Genomic DNA, 17,499 nt, shown 5'->3' on the forward strand with positions numbered 1-17,499 from the left:
CAATATGAAAAATTCCCAAATCGGTGGCACAGATAAAGCTACAAAATATCCAGTACTGACATGGGACAAGGAATCAAATAAAAAGGCACAATATGATTCTGAAATAAATAAAATTCATAGATCCCTCTGCACCAACAAAACAAAGTAAGGAACAGCTGAATAAGTTGTGCCACAGGATATATCAGAAAAAAATTAGGAAGTCTAAAAACAGATTTGGCTGAAGAAGCCCCGTAACCAATTTAACATCTCATCCATCCGGAAAACCAACGCTGTTGTCTTTCTATTACAGAATATAGTTGGTTTCTAAATGAAAACAAAAATAATAAAATCTGAGTAAGGGTCTTAAGACCAGAAATGTCACTTATAGACTCGATGGGCCGAATGGCCTAATTTCTGCTCCTATGTCTTATGGTCTTATGGATATGCTGCCTGACCTGCTCAGCATTTCCATTCTTTTCTGGTTTTGTTGTCAGATTTCCATCATCATCAGAATTTGGCATCTTGTTTCCTAACTGACTTCAGTTTTCTAAGCCAAAACCACATGCTTCCTGAAAACCACTTATAGCTGGTGATGGTCCTTTATTAAAAGATAGAATTTCTTTTTAAGAATGCTAATCTGGACTCGAGATGAGTTTTCTAACTAAATATTAGCTGTGTCTCTCTGTTATGTACGTAACTCTTAAAAGGGAGTAGTATTCTACAGTCCTGAAAACACTGAAAAGATATTCAATTCATCGCTGCTCATTTTACGCCTAAAAACTAGGGGAGGAGAACTCAGCAACTCCTTAGATGTCCAAGACTTGCTTGATGTGATAATTCAGGCAGGTGTTAAATGGGTGAGCAGCCAAGCCATCTGAAACAGATGCTAAGTCACTTAAAGATGTAAACCAGCGTCATGCACATGCAGGTGTTCCACGTTCCCACGGTCTTGAGTGACCTAACCAAAACTCCTTAATGGGATGGCTGAAGGACATTCAAAAAAAAGGCCTGAACATTTTTAAATTATTTTTTTCGGAGTATAGTACTCGAGTATTGTTGAAAAAGTGTGTCCTGATGAATGCAGGATGAAAAGCTTAGGCATGTCTTTTATTTCAGCAATATTTTTTTCTGGGTACAGGAGTAGAAGCATGCTTTAGAACCCTAGCATGAAGGCCATGCTGGGAAAACCTATCTTCACAAACTGGACTTTTTTTAAAATTTGGAAGGACATTGCAATATTTGGACCTTTGGATGCTGACCTGAAGTTTTTTTTTAAAAAGGTCATAAGTTTACCTTGGAACTGTCAATAAGCATGCCTTTTCCAAGACATCACCTGATCAGCATGGTATTGAAGGTGGGAGTCGGGGAGGGGGGAAGAGCTGTGTGCTTGTCTGCATTGAAATTACTCTATTTGATAGCGAAAAAACCTGGTTTAAAAGCAAAAAGCTAGTGAGTTGCTGGAAATCACATGATGGGTGAGGTCTAAGTTTTGGACTTGTGTTTTTGAGTTCAGTTGGGACTGAACTGAGAAAGTAAAAGCTGCCCAGCTTGCCTTCTTGCCTTGCCTGGAATAAAGTGGTTGTCAGTATCTAGCTAAGAATCCTCAGCTCAGTGGAGCTTGTCTCTTTTACCCTCTATATCTGAGCGGCTGAGACAAGAGGGACTGACCCGGTTATATTCTCTGCCACGCCGAAACTCCGTGGGCGAGAACCTCTAGCCATCTACCGGGACCTGTCGCCCATCTTCACACGAGGAGCTCCAGATCAACAGCACTGAGACCCTGCAAACCTTATCTTTTATTTTATAACGCCTATCCTCTAAAGCCCATCTCTGCAGAGAGACCCTGCAGAGTAGTGGGGCTAGATAAACTGTGCACTCCTCCCATCCGGTCGAAACAGCCATCAGGTCCTGGGAATTTGTGTTTAGTCCCATAAGTTTCTCTAATACTTTTCCTCTGCTAATGTTAATTACTTGAAGTTCCTCACTCATATTAGCTCCTTGGTTACCCTCTATGCCTGCTCTGCAATTTGTGTCTTCCACTGTGAAGACAGACAAAACATTTGTTCAATTTCTCTGCCATTTCCCCAGTCCCCATGATAATTTCCCCTGTCTCTGCCTCTAAGGATCCAACATTTACAACAGCTACTCTCATTATATGCTTGTAAAATCTCTTAAAGTCTGTATTTATATTCCTGGCTAGTTTATTCTCATATTCTATTTTTTCCCTTTTTAGCCGCTTTTAGGTCATCCTTTGCTGCTTTCTAAACCACTCTAAATCCTCAACCTTACTATTATTCTTTATAACATTTTAAGCCTCTTCCTTTGATCTAATATTTTCCTCAACTTCCCTATTAAGCCAGAGATGGATCTTACTGAGTTTTTGTTTTTTAATGGAATGTATTTTTGTTTAACATTTTGAGTTATTTCTTTAAAATGTTTCCCACATTGTATTTACCACCATATCTTTTAGTCTATTTACCCAACTAATCATAGCCAGCTCTTCCTTTATACCTATGTAATTGACTTTGCTGAAGGCCAAGATTCATGTTTTGGGCTCATGTATGTCACTCAAAAACACTCAAGCCCATTTTTACAGCACCTGTCTAAAAACAGATTGCCTCCCCCCTTCGATCTGACCCACTGGCCAGCTCAGTGTGAGAACCTGCTGATTTCTCACCCTCTCTAATGGCAAGCTGTAGCCTTTAAAAGAGTCAGCCAAAAGTGGAATTTGGTGTGGGCCTCAGATCTTTGTGTAGTACTGACACTCCGACAACTTTGTGGGTAAATTAAATTTCTTGACTCCCAATACTTGCTGTGACATTGTATGGTTCTTTAGGGTGGATTTTCCAGTTCTGCATGCCATGCAACTGAAAGTTTTTGCTGGTCCGTCAAATGATCCGTTCTGCCTGCGACGATTCCTGCGGCAGTTGGGACCGGAAAATCCTGGCCCTAGTGTCAGTAACAAACAATTCCTACTTTCTTGAGAAACCAGTGTATGTGTGAGTCTGACAGTGGATATCAACAAGCTATTTAACTATGTAATTAAAGTCAAAGCCAACTTTCAAGTAAACATTCCAGCTAGAGTCACCAAATAGTAGTCAGAATGGAAGACCAGCTTATTTTCTTTTCCATGAAGCAGACTCATTATGGGCAGAGATTAGGAATAACAAAGGTCATAAAAAACTGTTGAGGCTGTATAGGCCCCCTAACAGCAGTTATACCACTGAACACATTATGCGAGAAATAATTGAAGCATGTAACAAAGGCAACATAATCAAAATGGGGGATATTAATCTTGATATAGACTGGACAACTCAAATTGGCAAAGGTAATCAGGAAGATGAATTTGTAGATTGCTTGAACAATATGGGATAGTTTAGTGTGAAAGGAATTGAAGGACCAGAATTCTTGAGGTGCATTCAGGAGAACCTTCTTGGCCAGTATGTAGCAAGTCCAACAAGTTCTGGACTTAATTTTAGGCAATGAAGCTGGGCAGGTGGAAGAAGTGGCAGTGGAAGAGCATTTTGGTGGTAGTGATCATAATTCAGTTAGTTTTAACATAATTATAGAAAAGAACAAAGATAGAACAGGGGTTAAAGTTCTAAATTGGGGCAAGGCCAATTTCAGGAGTGGAAATAGCTACTTGGTGGTAAATCAGTGTCAGAGCAGTGGGAGGCATTCAAAGGGGAGATTCAAGGGGTTCAATGTAAACATGTTCCCACAAAGAAAAAGGGTGGGACGGCCAAATCTAGAGCCCCCTGGATGTCAAGGAGCTTAGAGAATAAAGCTAAGATGACTAACAAGGTTAAATAGACAAATCTAAAGGCATTTTAATGCGTGGAGCATTCGCAATAAGGTAGATGAATTAACAGCACAAATAGATATAATCGGTTACATGATTGCAATTACAGAGACATGGCTGCAGGGTGACCAAGGATGGGAATTGAACATCCAAGGGTATTCAATATTTAGGAAAGACAGACAATTAGGGGAAGGAGGTGGGGTAGCATTGTTAGTAAAGGAGGAAATCAATGCAATAGTGAGGAAGGATATTGGCTCGGAAAATCATGATGTGGAATCTGTTTGGGTGGAGGTAAGAAACACCAAGGGGCAGAAATGTTGGTGGGGGTTGTCTATAGGCCCCCCAAACAGTAATGGAGATGTAAGGGAAGGCATTAAGCAGGAAGTTAGAGACGCATGCAATAAGGGTACAACTGTAATCATGGGTGACTTTAATCTACACATAGATTGGACAAACCAAGCTAGCAATAATACTGTGGAGGAGGATTTCCTGGAGCGTGTATATGATGGTTTTTTTCAGACCAATACATTGAGGAACCAACTAGAGAGCAGGTTATCCTAGACTGGGTATTGTGCAATGAGAAAGGATTAATTAACAATCTTGTTGTGCCTTGGGGAAGAGCAACCATAAAATGATAGAATTGTCCATTAGGATGAAAAGTGAAGAAGTTGAATCCAAAACTAGGGTCCTGAGTCTAAACAAAGGGAACTACGAGGGTGTGAGGTGCGAGTTGGCAATGATGGATTGGGGAGCCTTACTTAAAGGGTTAACAGTGGATAGGCAAAGGCTAATATTTAAGGAAAGTATGCATGAATTACAACAATTATTCAATCCTGTCTTCCGGGTGGCAGGTGGTGACCAGTGGTGTACCGCAGGGATCAGCACTTTGGCCCCAGCTATTCACAATACATATAAATGACTTGGATGAGGGAATCAAATGCAATATTTCCAAGTTTGCTGACAACACAAAACTTAGTGGGGTTGAGCTGCGAGGAGGATGCAAGGAAGCTTCAGAGCGATTTAGACAAGTTGTGTGTGTGGGCAAACACATGGCAGATGCAGTATAACGTGGATAAATGTGAAGTTATATGCTTCGTTATAGAAAACAGAAAGGCAGAGTATTATTTAAATGGTGATATATTGGGAAATGTGGATGTACAAAGGGATCTGGGTGTCCTTGTACATCAGTCAATGAAAGTAAACAGGCAGGTGCAGCAAGCAATTAGGAAGGCAAATGGTACGTTGGCCTTCATTGTAAGAGGATGAGAGTTCAGAAGTAGGGATGTCTTACTGATGTTATACAAGGCCTTGGTGAGACCACACCTGGAGTATTGCATGCAGTTTTAGTCTCCCTACCTAAGAAAGGATATACTTGCCATAGATGGAGTGCAGCGAAGATTCACTAGGTTGATACCAGAGATGGCAGGTCTGTCATATGAGGAGAGATTGGTTCAACTGGGTGTGTATTCACTACAGTTTAGAAGAATGAGAGGGGATCTGATTGAAACGTATAAAATTCGACAGGGCTAGACAGACTAGATGCAGAAAGGATGTTTCCCCTGTTTGGGGAGTTCAGAACTAAGGGCTAATCTCAGGATATGGGGCAGGTCATTTAGGACTAAGATGAGGAAAAATTTCTTCACTCAGGGTGGTCAACCTGTGGACTTCTCTACCACAGAAGGGTGTGGAGGCCAGGTCACAGAGTATATTCAAGAAAGAAATTGATACATTTTTGGATATTAGGCGTATCAAGGGTTATGGAGAGAAAGCAGGAATATGGCGTTGGGATAGAGAATCAGCCATGATCATATTGTATGGTAGAGCAGGCTCGAAAGACTGAATGGCCTACTCCTACTCCTAGTTTCTACATGTCTACGTGTCTACGGCAGAAAAGGAAAGCTTATGTCTGACACCGAGAACTCAACACTAGAGAAAGCCGAGAGAAGTTTAGGAAGCGCAGGGCTAAAATCAAAAAGAAAATTAGGAAAGCAAAGAGAGGGTATGAAAGAATAATGACAAGTAAAATCAAGGTGAACCTCAAGATGTTTTATAATTAACATTACCAGTAAGAGGATAACTAAGGAAAGAGTAGGGCCCATAAAGGACCAAAAACATATGTGTGGAGGCAGAAGGTGTTGGTACGGTTCTCAATGAATACTTTGCATCTGTCTTCACAAAAGAGGAATGTGATGCAGTCATTGTGGTTAAGGAGAAGGAGTGGAAACATAGGGAGAGAGGAAGCATAAATGGGATTAGCATCCTTGAAAGTGGATAAATCACCAGGGCTGGAAGATCTGACCATCATTTTCCAATCCTCACTGGTTACAGGTGCCGTGCCAGAGGATTGGAGGACTACTAATGTTTTACCTTTGTTTAAAAAGGGAGCGAGGGACAGACCAAATCGAGTCAGTCTAAACTCAGTAGTGGGCAAATTATTGGAATCAATTCTGAGAAACAAGATAAACTGTCACTTAGAAAGGCATGGATTAATTACTTTTATTCATTCATGGGATCTGGGCATCACTGGCTCATTATTACCCATCCCTAATTGGGTGGATCTGGGGTCAAATGGTGACGTTGGTGAACCAGATGGGTTCATCAGACTTTTTCAAAATTTCACTGAATTCAAATTTTACCATCTGCTGTGGAGGGATTCAAACCCAGGTTCCCAGAGCATTACCCTGGGTCTCTGGTACACTATGCCACCGCCTCCCCCTTGATTAATCAGGATAGTCAGCATGGATGTGTTGAGGGAAGATCATATCTGACTAACTTGATTGAATTTTTTGAGGAAGTAACAAGGAGAATTGATGAAGGTCATGCAGTTGATGCAGTCTACATGGATTTTAGCAAGGCTTTTGACAAGGTCTCACATGGCAGACTGATTAAAAAAATAAAAGCCCATGGGATCCAGGGGAATGTAGCAAGCTGGATACAAAATTGGCTCAGTGGCAGGAAACAAAGGATAATTGTTGACGTGTGTTTTTGCAACCAATAGGCTGTTTCCATTGAGGTTTTGCAGGGCTCAGTACTAGGTCCCCTGCTTTTTGAGGTACATATTAACTGAGTTGGACATAAATGTAGTGGGCATGGTCAATAAGTTTGCAGATGACACAAAAATTGGCCGCATGATTGATAACACGGATAGCTGTAGACTACAGAAATATATCAAAGGACTGGTCAGGTGGGCAAAAAGGTGGCAAATGGAATTCAACCTGGAGAAGTGTGAGGTGATGCATTTGGGGAGGTCAAACAAGGCAAAGCAATGTGCAACTAATGGGAGAATATTGAGAGGTATAGAGGAAGCGGAGGACCTTGCAATGAATGTCCACAGATCCCTGAAGGTAGGACAGGTTGATAAGGTGGTTAAGAAGGCATATGGAATCTTTTCCTTTATTAGCCAAGGTATAAAATATAAGAGCAGGGAGGTTATGCTGGAACTGTATTAGTTAGGGCACAACTTGAGTACTGTGTGCTGGTCACCTCATTACAGAAAGGATGTAATTGCATGAGCGGGTACAGAGGAGATTTACAAGAATGTTGCCAGAATGCAGCTATGAGGAAAAATTGGATAGGCTGGAGTTGTTCTCCTTGGAACAGAGGAGGTTGAGGGGAGATTTGATTGAGATGTACAAAATTGTGAGGGGCCTGGATAGGGTGGATGGGTAGGGCCTATTTACCTTAGCAGAGGGGTCAGTGACTATGGGGCATAGATTTAAAGTGATTGGTAGAAAGATTAGAGGGGAGCTGAGGAAAATCTTTTCGCCAGAGGGTGGTAGGGGCGTGTAACTCACAGCCTGAAAGCGTAGTAGAGGCAGAAACTCTCAATTATTTTTCAAGGTGTCTGGATATGCACCTCAAGTGCCATAATCTACAGGGCTAATGACCAAATGCTGGAAAGCGGGATTAGGCTGGGTGATTTGTTTTTCGGCCAACGCAGGCACGATGGGCCAGGTGGCCTCTTTCTGTGCATAAGCTTTCTATGATTCTAATATGTTGTAGAACCAACCAGGGTCAAAGCTATTTTAGATCCAGCACTGGGCAATGAGGCATGAATCTCACAGGCCAAGACCCTCTGAGAAAAATTTATCATCATAATATAACTGAATTTCATATTAAGTTTGAGAGCAGTATACTCAAGTCCAAAACAAGAATCTTAAACATAGCCAAACATAGATATTAGGGAAAAGCTGGCTATGGTTGATTGGGTAAATAGACTAAAAGGTGTGGTGGTAAATAAACTGTGGGAAACAGTTAAGTAAATAATTCAAAATGTTCTGCAAGAATATGTTATGTTAAAAAACAAAAACTCAGCAAGAAAGATCCATTTCTAGCTTACTAGGGAAGTTAAGAATAGAGATTAAAAGAAGAAGCTTATAATGTTGCAAAGAATAGTAGTACGGCTGAGGATTCGGAGTTTTGTAGAAAACAGCAAATGACGACTAAAAGTTGCTAAAAAGGGCAAAAATAGGATAGGAGAATATACTAGCCACAAATACAAAAATGGATTGTAAGAGCTTTTACAAGTATATAATATATAACATTGGTCCCTTGGAGGCAGAGACAGGGGAAACTATCATGGGGAATAAGGAAATGGCAGAAAAGCTGAACAAATATTTGTGTCTGTATTCACAGAAGACACAAATTACGTACCAGAAATAGAGGGTAACCAAGGAGCTAATAAGAGTGAGGAACTTCCAGTAATTAATATCAGCAGAGGAAGGGTATTAGAGAATCTTAATGGACTAAAAGCTGACAAATTCTGTGGACTTAAAGGTCTACATCCTAGGGTTCTAAAAGAGGTAGCTGCAGAGATAATGGATGCATTGGTTATGATTTTCCAAAGGTCCCTAGATTCTAGAATGATCATGGTGGATTGACAGTTCGCAAATGTAGCACAGTTATTCATCAAAGGAGAGAGAGAGAGAAAACAGGGAACTACAGGCCATTAGTTCTGACATCAGACATTAGGAAAATGCTGGAATCTGTTATTAAGGAAGTCTTAGAAAATCATAGTATGATCAAACATACTATCAACATGGTTTTATGAAAGGGAAATCATGCTTGACAAATTTATCAAGAGGTTTTTTGAGAATGTAACTAGTAAGGAATATAGAGACATAAATGTAATATACTTGGATTTCCAAAAAGCATTCAATGAAGTGCCACGCAAAAGGTTAATTGTGAGATAAAGGCTGAAGGAGTTGGGGGTAAGATATGAGCATGGATGGAGGATCAATTAATGGACTGGAAGCAGAGAGTAGGAATAAATGGGGCATTTTCAAGTTGGCAGGTTGTTAACTAGAGGAGGGTCACAAGGATCAGAGTGGGCCTCAGTAATATGCATTCTGTATTATTGACTTGGACAAAGAAACCAAGTGTAATGTATCTAAAGATTGGCTCCAGTTCTTTCCTTCATAAACTGGCTTTCTGATTATAGCATGGGGAAGTGTGAGGCTATTTACTTTGGTAATAATAGAAAAGCAGAATATTTTTAAAAAGCTGTGAAACTTTTAAATGTTTAAATTGAGACTTGGGTATACTCAGCTCAGTGCCACATCACACATTGCATTTACTGTACTTAGTAGTAGAAGCCCTAAAGGGAAACATCTGTGGCACAAGAATATTTGATAGAGGAACCAACTGAAAGCTCCCTACCCTAACAAGTTTTTCAGAATCTCCCCTCCATTTACTGACAATGGTAGAGGCTGAAATGTTGAAGAAGGTCGTGTTACATTCAGTGGCGACAGCCTTTGCAAGCAATGTTTTTCCAGTACCTAAACAAAACACAGTTATTAATATTTCATAAGGCATTCTGGAAGAAATTAAACACAAAGATTTTTTTCTGTCTTCAAAAGAAAAAATAATCAGTTATTATACACAATTTGGAAGGAGCATATAGTAATGATGGATACTTTATAGAAATTTGTTGATAAATGTATATAGCTCACAGTGTGCTGTGTATGCACCAAAGAACATCAAGCTTTGGCAACTAACACATTATTGATCAATACATTAAATCATAAACATAATTCCCTCAATGGCCAAATGAGGAAAAGGTACCAGTAAGAGTAGCACTAAACCACGAAACAGAAGATTTCAGATTGCACTCCTTTTTTGTGTTGAATTAGTTAAATGCAACCAGGGCTGCAGTTGGGGACATTGCAAATGGCCTTTGTATTCTGGGCTACTAAGTGAAAAAGTCAGCCGGGGTTCCCACTTACGGTTAAAAGTGTATATCTGTGGCTGAGTGGGCATGACTCTAATGCTCACTGTGGACAAATAGTCTGTGAAGTTACTCCCTAGACCCTCACAAGGTATTGGATGAATGCCAGCTCTATGGATTCATACCCTAGTAAGAGTTAGGAGACGAGCAGGAGATGTGGTTAACTGAGTTATGCAGACCAAGGTGGCCCTACGTTTCATCCATCCTCACCTGTATTGATTTGGCTGATCTTAATTGGAGCAGTGATAGGAGTCTTAGTGTCCCCATTTCAGTGTTATTGCTGCATAATGTACTGAAGATTATGAGTTATTAATAAACAATTTTCAGGCGTCAATCTGAGGTCACAGACAGCATTGCTGTATATTGACACTGTTCCACAGTTAGTTTAGAATTTAGAATTAGGACTCATGGGATTGGGATAATATATTAGCATGGAATGAGGATTGGTTAATGGACAATAAGAGAGAGTAGGAAGAAACAGGACATTTTCAAGTTGGCAGGTTTAACTAGCAGGGTACCACAAGGATCAGTACTTAGGCCTCAGCTATTTGCAATTTATATTAATGACTTAGCTGAGGGGACTGAGTGTAACATATCCAAGTGTGCTGTTGATACATAGATGGGAAAGTAAATGGTGAAGAGGACACAGAGGCTACAGAAGGAAATAGACAGGATGGGTGAATGAACAAGAATATGGCAGATAGAATACAATGTGGTGAAGTGTGAATTTAACCACTTTGGCAGGAAAAGTAAGAAAGCTGAATATTTTCTGAATGCCTGAGAGACTGGGAAATATTTTCATTCAAGGGCACCGAGGTGTCCTTGTACAAGAATTACAGAAAGTTAACACACAGGTACAGAAAGCAACTAGGAAGGCAAATGGGCATGTTAGCTTTTCTTGCAAAGGAATTGGAATATAAAAGTAAAAAAGTCTTACTACCGTCACAGAGGGGATTGGTGAAACCAAACCTGGAAAACCGTGTGCAGTTTTGTTTCTTACCTAAGGAAGAACAAAGGATCATAGGACAGTTACAGCAGAGAGGAGGCCATTCAGCCTGTCATGTCCATGCCAATTCTCTGCAAGAGCAAAACAGTACCAAAACAACATGGATTGCAGAGCTTCAACAAAGTGGCTACTTGCCCCAAAAGGCTCACTAGACTGGTTCCTGTGATGAAAGGATTGTCTATGGGGAGAGATTGAGTAGACTAGGCCTGGAGTTTAGAAGAATGAGAAGTGATCTAATGAAACACAAAAAATTCTTAAGGGACTTGTTGCTGAGAAAATATTTCCCCTGACTGGGAAATATTACAAGGTTACAGTCTCAGAATAAGGAGTTAGCTATTTACAATGGAGATGAGGAGAAATTTCCTCACTCAAAAGATTGTAAATATTTGGAATTCTTTACCTGAGAGAGCTGAATGAGTACATTCAAGACAGAGGTCAACAGAGTTTTGGATGCTGAAGGAATTAAAGGACATGGGGATAGTGCTGGAACAGAGCATTCAGGTAGAAGATCAGTCATGATGTTATTGAATGCAGGTTTGAAGGGCCAAATAGCCTACTCCAGTTCCTATGTCTTATGTTCTTAGTCAGCAGAAATACACAATCTAAGTAGTGGGTGGTGCAAAGATTGACAGCAAAGTTTGAATTCAGCTCAGATTATCAGAATGAAAGTCGCCACCATGAGTAGCAGAGGTTAAGAATCCTTGGAATTAATTTTTATGTAATAATATTGCCTCCTCTTCCACACCTATTCCACACAAGTGCTATAGAGCTGTAGCTTTGCTGACATGCCCCAATTACATCAGGGGCAGTCACTTAATTTGAATGAAAATCAAGTGACCACTGAGCCTTGTGCAGAACTTGTTTACAAGCAACATTTGCACTCTAACTACACTGGAGTGCAAGTAGTTTCCTTTATAATATGCATAATTAACAGCAACTTCTTAAATTTGTTATATCACAGAATCACACAGTACAGAAGAGGCCCTTCAGCCCATCGAGTCTGCACCGACACATGAGAAACACCTGACCTACCTACCTAACCCATTTACCAACACTTGGCCCATAGCTTTAAAGGTTATGACGTGCCAAGCGCTCATCCAGGTACTTTTTAAAGGAGTGTGAGGCAACCCGCCTCCACCACCCTCCCAGGCAGTGCATTCCAGACTGTCACCACCCTCAGGGTAAAAAAATTTTTCCTCACATCCCCATTAAACCTCCTGCCCCTCACCTTTAACTTATGTCCCCTTGTGACTGACCCTTCAACTAAGGGGAACAGCTGCTCCCTATCCACCCTGTCCATGCCCCTCATAATCTTGTACACCTCGATCAGGTCGCCCCATAGTCTTCTCTGCGCCAACGAAAACAAGCCAAGTCTATCCAACCTCCCTTCATAACTTAAATGTTTCATTCCGGGCAACATCCTGGTGAATCTCCTCTGCACCCCTTCCAGTGCAATCACATCCTTCCTATAATGTGGTGACCAGAACTGCACACAGTACTCCAGCTGTGGCCTCACCAAGGTTCTATACAACTCCAACATGACCTCCCTACTTTTGTAATCTATGCCTCGATTGATAAAGGCAAGTGTCCCATATGCCTTTTTCACCACCCCACTAACATGCCCCTCCACCTTCAGAGATCTATGGACACACACGCCAAAGTCCCTTTGTTGCTCAGAACTTCCTAGTGTCATGCTGTTCATTGAATACTTCCTTGTCAAATTACTCCTTCCAAAGTGTATCACCTCACACTTTTCAGGGTTAAATTCCATCTGCCACTTATCTGCCCATTTGACCATCCCGCCTATATCTTCCTGTAGCCCAAGACACTCAACCTCACTATTAATCACCCAGCCAATCTTTGTGTCATCTGCAAACTTACTAATCCTACCCCCCCCAGTTATCTATGTCATTTATATAAATGACAAATAATAGGGGACCGAGCACAGATCCCTGTGGTACGCCAATGGACACTGGCTTCCAGTCACTAAAGTATCCTTCTGTCATCACCCTCTGTCTCCTACAACTAAGCCAATTTTGAATCCACCTCATCAAATTACCCTGTATCCCATATGCATTTGCCTTCTTTATAAGTCTCCCATGTGGGACCTTGTCAAAGGCTTTGCTGAAATCTATATAAACTACATCCACGGCACTACCCTCATCTACACACCTGGTCACCGCCTCAAAAAATTCAATCAAATTTGTTAGGCATGACGTCCCTCTGACAAAGCCATGCTGACTATCCCTGATCCCTGATCTTGCCTCTCCAAGTGGAGATAGATTCTCTCCTTCAGAATTTTCTCCAATAGTTTCCCTACCACTGACGTGAGACTCACTGGCCTGTAGTTCCCTGGCTTATCTCTACAACCCTTCTTAAATAGCGGAACCATATTAGCTGTTCTCCAGTCCTCTGGCACCTCCCCCATGGCCAGAGAGGAAATAAAAATTTGGGTCAGCGCCCCTGAGATCTCCTCTCTTGCCTCCCTCAGCAGTCTGGGATACAAATCATCCAGACCTGGAGATTTGTCCACTTTTAAGCCTGCCAACACCTCCAATACCTTGTCACTCCCTATATCAATTTGCTTAAGAACCTCACAGTCTCTCTCCCCAAGTTCGATACTTTTATCCTCATTCTCTTGGGTGAAGACGGATGTGAAGTATTCGTTCAAAACTTTAGCAATGTCCTCTGGCTCCACCCATAGATTGCCCCCTTGGTCCCTTATGGGCCCTACTCTTTCCCTGGTTATCCTCTTCCCATTGATATACTTATAGAATATCTTGGGATTTTCCCTACTTTTACCAGCCAGAGTTTTATCATATCCCCTCTTTGCTCTCCTCATTGCTTTCTTAAGCTCCACCCTGCACTTTCTGTACTCCACTAATGCCTCTGCTGATTTGCTTCCCTTATACCTGATAAAATCCTCTCTTTTCCTTCTCATCGTATCCTGAATATCTCTGGTCATCCATGGCTCTCTGGGCTTGTTACTCCTTCCTATCATCCTAGAGGGAACATGTTGAGCCTGTACCTTCCCCATTTCCTTTTTGAACGCCCCCCCACTGCTCTTCTGTAGATTTCCCCACAAGTAGCTGTTCCCAGTCTACCTTGGCCAGATCCTGCCTTATTTTACTAAAATCTGTTCTCCCCAATCCAAAACATTTTTTTGCAACTTATCCGTTTCTTTGTCCATAACAAACTTAAACTGTATCATGTTGTGGTCGCTACCACTAAAATGCTCCCCCACCACCACCTCAGCCACTTGTCCGGCTTCATTCCCCAGAATCACTTGTTGGACCCACTACATATCGACCTAAAAAGTTCTCCTGTACACATTTCAAGAAATCCACTCCATCCAAGCCCTTAACACTATGTCTATCCCAGTTAATGTTGGGAAAGTTGAAATTACCTAATATAATTACCCTATTGTTATTGTTTTTACACACCTCCGCAAATTGTGCACATATTTGCTCCTCAATTTCCCACTGACTATCTTGGGGTCTATAATAAACACCTAACAATGTGGCTGCCTCCTTTTTATTCCTAAGCTCTACCCACAAAGCTTCATTCGATGCCCCCTCCAAGATATTATCTCTCCTTGCTGCAGTAACTGACTCCTTAATTAATAATGCAATGCCTCCTCCTCTTTTACCCCCTGCCCTGTCTTGCCTGAAGATTCTATATCCCGGAATGAGCTGCCAATCCTGCCCCTCCCTTGACCATGTCTCAGTGATGGCTACTATATCACAGTTCCACGTGTCAATCCTCCACCTTAACTCATCCATTTTACCTGTAATACTCTTGACATTAAAGTAGAGGCCATCCAGCCTTGTCTTACTCCCTTGAAGCTTATTGCAGCTGTACTCCCCCTGACTTGATTGTTTTACTGTATTATGATGTGTCCCTATTCTGCTAACATTCTGTGTCCCCTCCCCCTGCCAAATTAATTTAAACTCCTCCCAACAGCACTAGCAAACCCGCCCGCAAGGACGTTAGTCCCGTTCTGTTTCAGATGTAGACCGTCCCGCTTGTACAGGTCCCACCTTCCTCAGAAACAATCCCAGTGATCCAGGAATCTAAAACCCTCCCTCCCGCATCAACTCTTAAGCCACGTAACCCTTCTCTTTCAGCTGAAATGATTATTATATCACAAAATTCTTTAAAGATATATAGCTAAGGAAATCTATTAGGATTTAACAACAGCCTGAAGTGAGGCTGAATCTAGAGCCCCCCTGCCAGCATATTTGAAGGCAGGGGGGTGGCTTGTAAAATAAAAGGGGTAGCCTGCCTGTAGCTTCCTGCCTAACCCTGACCTGTTTCCCAAATTATGGTGGGTGGGGAAGGCGTCAGGCAACCTCCCAGCCCTTGGGCCTATTGAGGCCCTTAAGTGGCCATTACCACTTAAGGGCCTCAATTGAATTCCACCCCTGATGCTATGAGGTGTTGCAGGAGAAGGCAGAGGCAAGGCAGGTAGCCCAGCAACTTTCACTGCACGGGCTGCTGTCAGGCAGGAAAGGAAGGGACCTCTTTTGAGGGTGCCCTGTGCCCATCGGAGGCAGCACCCCAAGACTGTATCCCCCGCCAGCGTTTAAAACACGGCCTTGCCAACCCCCCGCCCCCCCCAGGGTTTGCCAGGCAGGTCCATCCAAAATCCCTGGATTTACCTGAAGTCTGGGATCCATGACACTTCTCTTTGGATGACTGCTTGTAGTCCCAGCAGTAGCCACTACTCGATTCTGATGCTGACGGGGCTACAAAGCTGCCAGCTAAATCAGATTGGCCGGCAGCTCTCTAGGCTGGGACTTGCTCCCAGCTGGGGGTGGAGGTCCCACTCTTAAACAATTAAGTCTGCCCACAGCATAATATCACTGTGTGGTAGCTGGGTTTCAAGTGGGCAGGCTGATCATGGACTTTTCGGTCGGGGGGTGGGGGTGGGGCACGTGCAATACATCCCCTCCCCATAAAATTCAACCCATGGTTTCATTTTTGTTATTGAGTCTTTTCATTGCTCCCTAGTCTTTATTACTCATGGCATGAATTTTTGTATCTAGAACAATTGACGAACAGGACTTTGGTTTATCTGCCTTGTTATCTAGCTTGTTAGAACTCTCTTGATGGCCATGGCTGAGTAAAGCCACTGTATGTGATGACTCATGCTGGGCTCCAGTTCCATAGATTATTACATTTCTCCAATATTTTGTCCAAGTTATCATTCTTCATATGTGAACCTGCACAGTACTGTCATACTATTTGAGGTGAACATCCTCTTCTCACCTTAATTTGCCCTGATATGGTGTGGTGCTCAGGCATAAAAACGAGGAAGGTCCTGGCTTTGACCTAATTTGAGCTACTTATAGGAATACCACAATTGAACTCAGTGCCTCGAAGAGCAAAAATCAGCCAGGGATTCCTATCCAGTAACTGCTTCTTTCAAGTGTTCATGGGCAGTCATACGGTGAGGAGATGATGTTCACCAAGGTGAAATAGTGTGACGGTATTATGCAGGTTCACTTATGAAGAATGATAACTTGCGCAACATGTTGTAGATAGAGTTGCATTTATCTATGGAACTGGAGCCCAGCATGAGTCATCACATTCAGGAGCAAAATGGGGAAAAATAATTTTTAAAGTCTCATTCATTCAAAGTATGTTGCCTCTCAAATGTGCTGTTTCACTCACCACTAACGAAGGCACAATGGAGCATCCTGATTTTATTTGTTCCATCACAGCTGCCTACGCCCAAAGCTCTGGAATTCCTTCCCCAGACTTCTCCACCTCTCTTTCCTCCTTTAAGATGCTCCTTCCTTTCTTTGAACATGCTTTTGGTCATCTGCCCTAATATTATCTTATGTAGCTTAGTGTCAAATTGTGCTTTATAAAACTCCTGTGAAGCACTCAGACATTATATGATGATAAAGGCACCATATAAATACAAATAGTTGTTGTTGCTGCTGCCATTATTTGGCACAATATCAATTTCTCCCCCAAGGCACAGCATGACTTAGGACTTTCTGATCCCGAAGCAAGATCACTAATTGCACCAACTAGAACCATTCCTTTCTATACTAATTCTCAAAGACAAGCCATAAAATCCCTTCTGAGTTCTGATGAAAGGCCATCAGCCTGAAACATGAACTCAGTTTCTCTCTGTGCAGATGCTGCCTGACCTGCTGAGTATTGGCAGACTTTTCTGTTTTTATTCCAAAAAATCCCTTACCTGGTGGTCCATAGAGTAACAGTCCTTTCCATGGGGACAAAATCCCAGTAAACAGCTGAGGATACTAGAGGTAAGAAGTACAAAACTAAGCATATGTATAACGAACAAGCGTAGAACATGATTTTAACTTTAAAAAACTTGCCTTAATCGGATAGACAACAGCTTCTTTAACCAGTCGTTTGGCTGGCTCCAGCCCAATTATGTCATCCCATCTCACATTTGGATTATGGAGATAAATATCCTTAAATAGTAAAAATCAATCCAATTTTTAA

General features: G+C 41.8%; 1 protein-coding gene across 2 annotated transcripts in view; it reads right to left on the reverse strand.

Annotated features, from left to right (window-relative positions):
* katnal2 (katanin p60 subunit A-like 2) overlaps positions 1-17,499 on the reverse strand; it is a 91,616-nt gene that overhangs the window by 21,745 nt on the left and 52,372 nt on the right. Inside the window, exons 9-11 of one of the 2 annotated variants that reach the window (XM_078552845.1) lie at positions 17,370-17,468; positions 17,228-17,291; positions 9,440-9,558 (exon numbers count right to left, since the gene is read on the reverse strand). In XM_078552845.1, the coding sequence (XP_078408971.1) occupies positions 9,440-9,558; positions 17,228-17,291; positions 17,370-17,468 (282 nt within the window). The remainder of the gene's footprint in view (positions 1-9,439; positions 9,559-17,227; positions 17,292-17,369; positions 17,469-17,499) is intronic. The other variant, XM_078552851.1, reaches the window with a different exon arrangement.

Source organism: Cetorhinus maximus, chromosome 1 (genome assembly GCF_964194155.1).
Source record: "Cetorhinus maximus chromosome 1, sCetMax3.hap1.1, whole genome shotgun sequence".
NCBI lineage: Eukaryota > Metazoa > Chordata > Chondrichthyes > Lamniformes > Cetorhinidae > Cetorhinus > Cetorhinus maximus.